Raw genomic sequence first — 10,857 nt, forward strand, 5'->3', positions numbered from 1 at the left:
AAGATGAAAAGTCAAATTAGTGTTCATCTTCTGATGTTTCATCTTTCTTCCTCATTTTCAGGAGTTAAAACAAGATATTTCCAGCTTTCGTTTTGAAGTCCTGGGTCTACTAAAAGGAAGCAAGCTTTCTAATTTGCAGACTCCAAAAATGAACAAAGATGCAGCATCTCTCTCAGAAACTGAAGAAAAGAGTGAGAATGAGGGAAACAAGAAAGGAAAGAAAAAGGCCTTCAGCCTTTTTGACATAACTACAATGATTCACCCTAGATCAGCCACTATTGCCTCTGAAGCACATAATGTAAGCAATGGCTCAGCAATGATGGTGTCAGAGTCCTCTAAGGAGAAACAAAAGCGTGTGAATTTTGTAACAGACATAAAAAATTTTGGGTTATTTCACAGACGGTCAAAAACAAACTCTGTGGAGCAGAGTACAAATAAAATATACACCGTTTCTGAAGAAGTTTCCCGTCAACAAGCAGAAGAACAATGTGAGAAAGCTGATGAACTGGAAGAGGGAGAGCTGACCATGAACTGTGAAGTAAACACCCAAAGTCCTGATGAAAAGTGCATGTTAGCTGAGTCACAAAATAACAGCGACACTTCAGATTCGCAGGATGAGGGAAGTATTTGTGCTTTAGAAACAGAGAAAATGGAGTTACACAACTCTGAACCAGCCACACCACAGGATCAGCAGGACACGGAGTTGGACATTAGCATTGACGGTGATGGGAAACAGGAAACAATTGATCAGGGTGACTATGTGATAACAAGGTTGTGATGCTTACAGGAAGAAGCATTTACAAATATATATATTTTGCATAGTGCTTTTGGGGGGGAATGTTTTAAGAACATATTAGCAAATGCAGAATTACACTTTATAGTACTCAACTGTGGCACATGATCTTGTAACATAGTAGTCAAGAGAAAGATAATAAAGGGACCTGCTGTTTTGTAGCCTGCTTTAGCTTTCACAATTTGTTTTACATTTTTTAATAAATGGAAGCATCTTGTATTCTTGTACTGTTGCAATAACCCACAGAAACTTTTTAGCTATCTTTTTCAATTACAACAAATGCAATTTCTCTCATATGATAGTTGACTCCTATGATAAATATTTTTCTATGCAAATAAAAAGTAGCTTAAGAGACTTGTAAGCCTTTATTTAACTTTATAGGTTCTTAAAAGATTCTGGACAACATCATTACCATAAGTGGTTCCTGTCAACATAATTCATGTCAAGCTATTAGAATCATTTATTTAAATTGCTAGAAAGTTGATTTGCTTCAAAATCTATGAAGAAACAAAATATAAAGTATATTCTTTTATTTATTGAAGGAATATGAATACCTGTAAATTATGAATGATCAGTCATCGTTTGATTATTTAATTACATCTTCTCCCACCCAGGAAGAGGACTATTACCTTCCTGATACCACTGTTAGAAATGCATTTTGCAGGATCCGAAGACTGTAAAAACGTTTCTTATAGTAAAAGAAATATTTGTGGCTTGCTAAAATTTGATGACGGATTACTCCTCAGGAATCCGTAACCACAACAGCTACTGCTTCTTCAACCATTTATTTTTCCAAATGTGGACAACCTATGCACTTTAATGTTCAACTGCTTATTAGCTTTTGCCTTCACAATACACTTGTATTTGCTAAGAGAAAGATACTTCAGGAACAAACAAGCATACAAAAATCCCCTGAGTACTTGGGAAGACATAACAATTTGCTGAGAAGTTTTTAAAGGTAAAACTTAGGAGAGTTTCTTTGACAACTTCAGAGTTTGGGGGAAACTGATTGGAGGTTTTATAAAAAAAAATATTTAGACATTTAAATGTATAAAGATAACATAATAGTATTTTTCTTAACTGAGTGACTTATTGTCGTAGTCAAAACCAGTATTTTTAAAATTAAACAGTCTGTTGCTTTTTAATCAGTGACTGGTGTCCTACATTATTAAAAAAATAATAATAAGTTTACAACTGACCTAAGAAAGACCAGCCTTGAGCTCCCAGTACCATCCTTCTTCTCCCATGGAAACATGAATATACCACATCAGTGTGGTCATTTCATTCTGAGCTTCCCTAGCCCTGCTATAATAGATTTTGAAGTTCATTTTACCCTGTATTAAGGGATGTGCAGATGCATAGAGTACACTTACATAACATATCCCTATAAATATAAAACAAGCAGAAAATGAGGACAAAACAGATGGAATCCATGACATTAACTCTCACCGTGTAGGACATGACCTAAAGCCATACCATTCTGCACCTAAACTATGCTTGTACTTTACTGAGTTTTGAAAATTCAGACTAACCTCTCATTGCTATACATTTGGGTGTGTTTTCCTGCTCTGCTTTACACATGTACTACTCTCTCTGAGTTCATATATTGAGAGCTTCCTTTCTGTACGTGTACCTGTGCCATGGGACCTAGGAGTGAACTAGGTGAACCAAAATGGAAAAGTAATTGGGAAACAGTTTGTATAGCTTTGCAACACTGTGTTCACACCACATTTGATTACTAAGTTATGGTTGATTTCCACCTTGGCCTCTTGATTGCTCTGTGGACCTCTTCTCCTCATCTCTCCCCTTATCCACCTTTAGATTGTGAGCTCCTTGGGGCAGGGCCTGAAGCTTTTCTGTTTGGAAAGCACCTGAATTATTACAAGCATAACAAGAAATAAATAATAATAATAATAATGGTGGAATAACTTCATATCATTTTTACTAGGTCAACTCTTTTAGAGAGTTCGCTTTTCTACTGTAACGTTTATGCTAAGAATGACATAAAGCCAATGTTTCCCATGTAACTTTTGTCACAAACTTCTCTATATCCCAGTTAACAGTCTTTCACCATCACTGATTTCATATAACATATACATCATATTTTATTAAGGCCTGTACAACCATTTGGGATGCTAAAATTTGCTACTCCAGAAATGCAGCTACCTAGAGATACTGGGTTGATTTCCCATGAGCTTTCTTTTCCTTTCTTTTCCTTTCCCTTTGGCACCTTGCAGTTCTGCCCATTTGAATTGGGATGACTAACTCATACGGTTGCCTGATCTTTTGCAGTCGAACACAACACAGAGAAATGTATCCATGCCAAGCACTGATGTTTTATAGACATACAGAAAACCATAGCATAGGTGTCATTGTAAATGATTTCCTCTTCCATCACAACAAATGAAAAATGCATTAGTACCATAATGACTCTACAAGTTCTTTGTTAATGACAAATGATGGTGACTACAACAGTTTAAAAAATGTAAAAGAGTAGGATCTCACTACAGGAGATTTCTCCCTATGGGAACGTAGAGTGCAGCTTGAGTGCAACGGCACAAACTGGCATCTGCAATTTTACTGTAATCATGGCAGAATTTGAACTTATGAGTCTGTGAAGTGTGGCTACACTTTGTGCTCTTTTCTGTCCATGAGCATTGCTTGCCCCAAGTAGACAGGAACTGTGAAGAGTTCCGCCTTCTCATTCCATGATGACTTTCCTAATTTGAAACTTTCTGTGAATAAGTAGTGTCTACTTTCAGGACAATGTGTATCTTTATCATAGCTATAATTGTTGAGAGGTATAAAAGGCAAGGAAATTCTGGGGTATGGGCACCAAAAAGTTCTTAAACAGAATGTTTGAAACAAGAATGTCTTCCTAAGAGAATCCTTGAACCAATCTTTCAGAGATTTTCTGCATAGTTCCCTCACATACATATATTGTAGACAAAAGACGCAAAGAAACAATTATAAGTCCATCTCAAATTCTACTATACATATGGATTGCAGGCCCTAACGCCCCTTTTCCTCTCTAGATTTCAATAAGCAATAAGATTCTGGTATGGAAATGTAGGGAGAATAGTGAGGGAGGCAACACAAAAGAGAAAATAAGTGAGTCATAATGCTTAAAGAGGGTGATGAGGCAATGCATTTTTGCTTCCAGTTCAAAATATCTGTATGTATCTGGTATCAAGACTTTTTATGGGAATGTGGAGACAGAAGTTGGAGAAGAATATAACCCATCTTCATTTTAAAGTCTCCTAATAAAATCAAACACCTTTGCTTAGTAGGGCAACCTCATAAAATAATATTAGTAATGGCAATGGTAATAACTATTACTAGCAATATTAAATGTAATTGTAATAATAGAAATCTTGTACATTTACCTGGGAAACAGAACTCCTCAGTTTTGATCCGTATTCAAAAGACTGTGTCTTCCACATCAAACTACAGGTTGATAATACCAGTAAACTGTCCTTGGGGCAGGGACTGGAACCTGGAGTTTCTTCCTCCCACACAAGTACTCTTAACCTCTAGGCTAAAAGTCTTACTTCTCCGTGTTTCAGTTCTTAGGCTAGCTGAAGCTTTAATTTTGAACCCTACAGCCACTGTAGCAGGAGCAGATTAGAGATCCTCTGAGACAGTTCATAGTTAAGTAGTTGGATGTGCTCCAAAATAAATCACCGGGGTTAAGGATGAGTCCAAACCCTCCAGATATGAAAAGGAATTGAACCCATTGAACAACATCAAATCAAGTTCAGTAACCACTGATTTAATACTTGAGAGTTACCTTCTTGTACGAGTTTAAAAGAATGCAGCAGAGAAGTCTCTTCATATTAAACAACAATAATAAGTTGCAGTCTTTCACCTTCATGAACATAGGGCTGTAGGAAACCAGTCCTACAATATACTTGGTTTTTTTTACAAGTCGCCCCATCACATAATTATTATCCTAAATCAATCAAATCCTCTGTTGTTTTTAAATATAGTTCTGAACTTATGAAATGTTTCAGCTGTTTATATTCATACATTTTGGGTGGTCACTAACTTTTAACTTTACAGCTCTTCTCCAGCTAATATTTGTTCTTCTGATAGCATTCTTCTCCCTTCAGCTTTGGTTTTCTTTGGGTTTAAAGAAATTATACTGTTTACATTTTAGCAAACACTTTCTGCTCTCTTTAGTTGACCATCATAGTTACTGCTGAGTGCTGTGCAGCATTGGGTGTCACGGTGTTCACAATGGCTTTTCAGCCTGGCCTTTAGCCATTTGTAAACTAGTATCCTTCTATTGTGGAAATCAATTGGTACATTCAGAGGCCAATGCATCTTATCATTTCAAATTGACTTTGAGAGATCCTTTCCCACTTTGTACTTTCTAAAGGGAGTTTAGACAGCTGTCTATGACTAGAAATTTAACTTTCTAACAGCTGATGTTAGATACCAGTTCCACAAGTTGCTTCTTCAGTGTATTTTCTCTCACCTCTTCTTCTCTTCTAGCTTGTTGATAACAGACTCTCATTAGAGAATTAGAAGTCGTTACTATTACTAATGTTATCTAGTCTGAAAACTAGTAATAGAACCTCACTCAAGCAGAACTCATGAGAAATTATTCAATCACATGAAATCAATAATTAATTCAAAAGAGCTTGCACACTTTTCACTCAGTGGAACTGAAAAAGCAAGCATAACACTGTCTATGTTACATACGATCAACTTCATCATTATATAATAATCTTCTAGAAATCCATGTGTTTCAATTTAGTAGCTTGGTGAAAAAAAAAAAAAGAAGAAAAGAAAAAGAAAAAAAGGAAAAAAAGAAAAGAAAAAGGAAAAAGAAAAAGAAAAAAGGAAAAGGAAAAAGGAAAAAAGCAAAAAAAAGAAAAAAAAAGATTTTTCAGATTTCAGAGATTTATAGTTTTTCTTAGTATAATTAATACCCTCACAACATCTGAAATCATTGAACTAACCTTTCATAAATTGAATGGACAGCATAAACTGCTCTTTAAATGTAGCAAAGTGAGAATAACAACTGCAGAATAACTCATTCTGGTAAATGACTAATGGTTTTAGTACACAATATGTAATTTACAAGGTGGGAGATGCATACATCAACATTTTATGAATGTCACGTATGCCTTAAAATAAATATGGTAAGTATTCATATGCATTTAGAGAAAGTACAAAGTTCTGCTCAAATGCTTATTTCTGCAATAATTTTCATCATTTTTCTTTCTTTCATCTTCTCTTTCTGATGATTTGTTTATACAGAGGATGTGTTTTTTCCCCATACCTTTTAAATTTTTCCAGTATATGCTTTGCAAATGTAGATACTAAGACACAATATTTTATGCATGTGCAATATTTTATGTCGCATCATCTGGAGTATAACATAGGACTTTGTGTCCATAGCATGACAGAATAGTTTACTAGGAAATACTAGAAATATTTTTGTTTGGATCAATTACATTTAATACTGAGAGATATCATTCAGCTATATCACAAACATGAATACTGACATCCAGACACCAAAGCATGGAAATAATCTTTCTCCATGACTAATTCAATTGAATCCAGTTCTAACTCAAGAAGTAAGCAGCAAAAATAAACTTTAAAAAGAGACATTTAAAAAAAAAAAAAACATAAACTTCATATAGTGTGCTTTAGTATCCTCAGTTCCCTTCATTTTAATTAAGTAATATTAAGGTTGTGGTTTTTTTTTTTTTTTTCAGTATTCATCTTTAAAATTATAGTTTCTTTTTACTTTTGCCTTGCAAAAGATGCAGAATTTGTATTTAATAGTTAATGAAAGTTTCATTAGCTGAGAGATTGTAAATCAGGAGACTGTTAAGGGAGATCTCATCTGAGAACTGGTCCCACTGATTTTGTTTTTACAGAACTGTGACCTCCCTGAGTTATAAAACTCACTGACCATATTCCAAATAAAATCACAGTCTTTGAATTACATGGATCTGATCTGAAATCAGATTCACACAGAGGAAGCATTAAGATTTCAGCCACAGAGAAATATGCTGTGCTCATTTTGAGAGTCTGCACTAAGAATTTGTTATCAGGAGGGTCACCTATTGAGTATCATCATTTAACGTTGTGTCAAAAGAACAATACAAAAAATAGGCACAAGCAATATATGCTGAATAAAAGAGAGGATGATCCATGTTTTAGTATTGAAGCAATGGACTGTCTAAAACAGGCCCACCCAAAACCTCAGTCCAAACATCCAGACTTTTGGAAAATCACACTCAAACCCAAATCTGGCCCTAATTTCCCCAGAGAAAAGAACACTGCAAAAGTATTAGGGACATTAAGGACCATGTATGGTGGCGAAAGAGCTCTTCATTTTGGAAGCTACTGCTTTGCTTGTTTGTTTGTTTTCTATTTCTGCTAACACAAACTCTGAAACCTGACATATTCCCACACACTCACACCCAGATTTTGATGAAGAGAGAACCAGATGTATGATACCGAGCCAAGAGTTATCCAGCATGGTCAAGATAAGTAAGTGATGAAAGACTGAGTGAAAGCAATCATAAGCCTGAAACTGTCTGCAAGTATTATAAAATATGAAAGTTTTTATAAAGAACTATATTGCAATTTGCCTGGGGAAATATTTTTTCATGTAAATTTACTAAAATCTGCTGTAGTTTAACCTGGCAGGCAGCTAAGCACTACACAGCTGTTTGCTCTCTACTCGCCGGTGGGATGAGGGAAAGAATCAGCAAAAGGTAAAATTTGTGGGTTGAGATAAAGACATTTTAATAAGACTGAAAAAGAAGAGAAAACACTAACAACAACAACAACAACAGCAACAACAACAACAAAAACAATAATAATAATAATAATAAAGAATATACAAAATAAGTGATGCAGAATGCAATTGCTCATCACCCACTGACTGATGCCCAGCCAGACCCCAAGCAGCAGCAGCCCCTCCCCCTTCCCCCCCCAGCCAACAACCCCAGTTTTATTGTTTAACACGGTGCCATATGGTGTGAGATATCCCTTTGGCCAGTCTGGGTCAGCTGTACTGGTTCTGTCCCTAACCTTGTGCAACCCCAAGCCTCCCGGCTGTCAGGGTGGTATGAGAAGCTGGTAAGTCCCTGAGTAAGTGTAAGCACCGCTCAGCAAGTAAAACATCAGTGTGTTGTCAACATTAATTTTCTCCTAAATCTAAAATGTGGCATCATACCAGCATCTATGAAGAAAATTAACCCTATCTCAGCTGAAACCAAGACAAATCTCATTTGAAGAATTCTCATTAGTCAGCTTCTGAAATCTCACCTGGTATTTCACAGAATCACAGAATTGACCTCAAAAGATCATTGGGTCCAACCCCCCTGCCAAAGCAGGTTCCCTAGAGCAGGTTGCCCAGGTAGGCATCCAGATGGGCCTTGAATATCGCCAGAGAAGAAGACTCCACAACCTCCCTGGGCAGCCTGTTCCAGTGCTCCATCACCCTCACAGTCAAGAAGTTCTTTCGCATGTCGGTGCGGAACTGCCTGTGCTGTTTTTTGGCCATTGCCCCTTGTCCTGTCCCCACAAACCACCGAAAAGAGGTTGACCAAATCCCTCTGTCTCCCACACTTGAGATATTTATAAATACTAATAAGATCCCCTCTCAGTCTTCCTTTCTCCAGGCTGAACAGACCCAGGTCTCTCAGCCCTTCCTCATAGGGAAGATGCTCCAGGCCCCGTATCATCTTTGTGGCCCTCCGCTGGACTCTTTCCAGGAGCTAAATCCAGGATTTGCTTGCTGATCTCCTCTAACACTGTAACCAGCATCAAGGAAAACATAATACCAACAAGTTATGTTATCTTATAACTCTGCCAAAGTGATTCTTCAAACTAGTAGCAACATTTCAGGTTTCATGTTGGCTGATTTCCCTCTCTGTATTAAATTTCTTTCTCAGTTTGAAAAACAGAGAGGGAATACAACTCAAAGAAATAATTTATTTAGTTCACATCTTATTACTTCAGAGTAGAGTAACTATCCCATTCAACAAAGATAATGGTTCATTCTAGAGACAGGTACATTTCCAAGGAAGATGGAATAACTTCTCTTGGTATATCTGTGTAAGAGAACAGATGTGCTGGGAACTTCAAAAGTAAATTACAGTAACATTAAAATGTATTATTGCTTCATCTACAAGCCAAAACTGCTGCCTATGGGAAGTATTTATACCTTCATTTGATGCAAGGCTGAGCTGCATGGTTTGAATAGTAGGGTTATACAGCAATTCCCGTGCAATGTGACTGGAAATACACCATAATGAACAGAATTTTTGAGGAAAATACAGCATGCTAAGTCATGTCCTCATCACCTGCTTTGGAAATCACACAAAATCATTCAATCACTCAATTCAATCTTTAAAATCAATTCTATCAGTAAATGGCATAGATGAACAGTACACATACCTCTGTGTTCATTTGGTTCTTTATTTTCCAGGCTCCTCTCTAGTATTCCAAATTCTATTTTCTTACATTTCCACCTTTATTTATTAATGACTCTTCCCCACTTCTAAATCTAGTCCTTCAGTTTCTCTTCTTCTTCCACCATTCTTTTTCCTGTCATCTTATCTCCTAGTCATTTTTCATAATTTTTTTCCCTCCTCTGTCCTCCATGTTCATGCAATCATTTATTCACACACGATTTCTGAACTATCTTATTCTCTGATTAATCATGTCATGTGATCAAAAGTTGTTGTTTTGTGTTTTTTTTAGGTATTTCCTCTTACTAATCCTGAGGTAGAACACAAAAGGACTTTGTTTGTTTGTTTGTTTTTAAATCTTTATATTTTTGATAATGCAGTTGTAGGTGGTGGGAAGATACTTCACTTCCCATGCCTACATGTTCCTATGAATCAGTTCAAGGTAATGGTATTCTCTGGCACTTCAAGTGGTGCAAAAATCCTTTCTTCCACCTTAAATCTAACATTAACCCGTTTTTCATATTATTGCGGCCTTTTTTCATCTGACATAATGCATTAAACAGACACTACAAATATTGAATAGCACTCTAAAAGCTTAAGCTGAGAGTGAAAAACACCACATCCAGCTGAGAGTGAAGAACACCACATCCACCTGAAACTGCAGTTGGAATTTACCTCCAGTACAGTTTTAAGACCTTCAGTCTAAGACACCTACTCACACAACAAGACCATCTGTTTTTTTAATGATGACAAGCACTGAGGATTTAGGATTATACTTCATCATTTGAATTTCCAGCTTGGGGCTTGTTTTGTGTTTTAAACCTTCCAATCTGAGGTTCATACTGGTGCTTTCTGATAAAACTATTTCAGTTAATGGTAGGAGGATGTGAATGTGAAAATGACTAAAGCATTCCCATTGCTTGCAGAAGGATTTTCTAAATGATATTTTTTTCTTTTCTAACCTTTTAAAATGCAAATGATTAATAACAATAACAATAAATAAATTACACACTTTTTCTTTTAGTTTCATACTTTTATTTGTTGGCTCTGAAACAAAGTTTTCACTTTTCACCTCTTTCCCAGAAATGCTCTATCCTTCCACTCCCTGGGAATAGAGGATTTACATGGGAACAGAAATATCTTGTATTTTAGTAGTGTATTTTCTGCTCTTGATCACGTTTTGTTTGCTAATCGTGACCTTGTGATCTTTGTATTTTTTCAGCAAATGACTTGGGCTTGTTTAGGATGTGCTTTTGATTTGAGATCAAGGCAGTGAACAAGCATATACTTTTAATATCCAAGCATGCTGCCTAGTATTTAGACCGTCTCTTTTCATAGAGGTTCTTGAAATTAACATTATTGAGAAGTTAATGTTTGTTTTACTGCAGTGAGGAGTGGCTGAGGGAACTGGGGTCGTTTAGTCTGGAGAAGAGGAGGCTCAGGGGAGACCCTATTGCTCTCTACAGCTACCTGAAAGGAAGGCGTGGGGAGCTGGGGGTCAGCCTCTTCTCGCAGATAACTAGTGATAGCAATAGAAGGAATGGCATCAAGTTGCACCAGGGGAGGTTTAGGTTGGAAATTGGAGACGTTTCTCTCAGAAGGAGTAGTCAGGCATTGGGA

General features: G+C 36.5%; 1 protein-coding gene across 7 annotated transcripts in view; it reads left to right on the plus strand.

Moving 5' to 3' along the window:
- Positions 1-2,708, plus strand: part of TRPC4 (transient receptor potential cation channel subfamily C member 4) — a 167,981-nt gene extending 165,273 nt beyond the window's left edge. For 6 of the 7 annotated variants that reach the window (XM_048051366.2, XM_048051371.2, XM_048051369.2 and 3 more), the window contains one exon: positions 62-2,707. In XM_048051366.2, coding sequence (XP_047907323.1) covers positions 62-778 — 717 coding nt within the window. In that variant the 3' untranslated portion in view covers positions 779-2,707. Of the gene's footprint in view, positions 1-61 lie in introns of all 7 variants that reach the window. The other variant, XM_048051372.2, reaches the window with a different exon arrangement.
- The last annotated feature ends 8,149 nt before the right edge of the window (positions 2,709-10,857 follow it).

Source organism: Anser cygnoides, chromosome 1 (genome assembly GCF_040182565.1).
Source record: "Anser cygnoides isolate HZ-2024a breed goose chromosome 1, Taihu_goose_T2T_genome, whole genome shotgun sequence".
Lineage (NCBI taxonomy): Eukaryota > Metazoa > Chordata > Aves > Anseriformes > Anatidae > Anser > Anser cygnoides.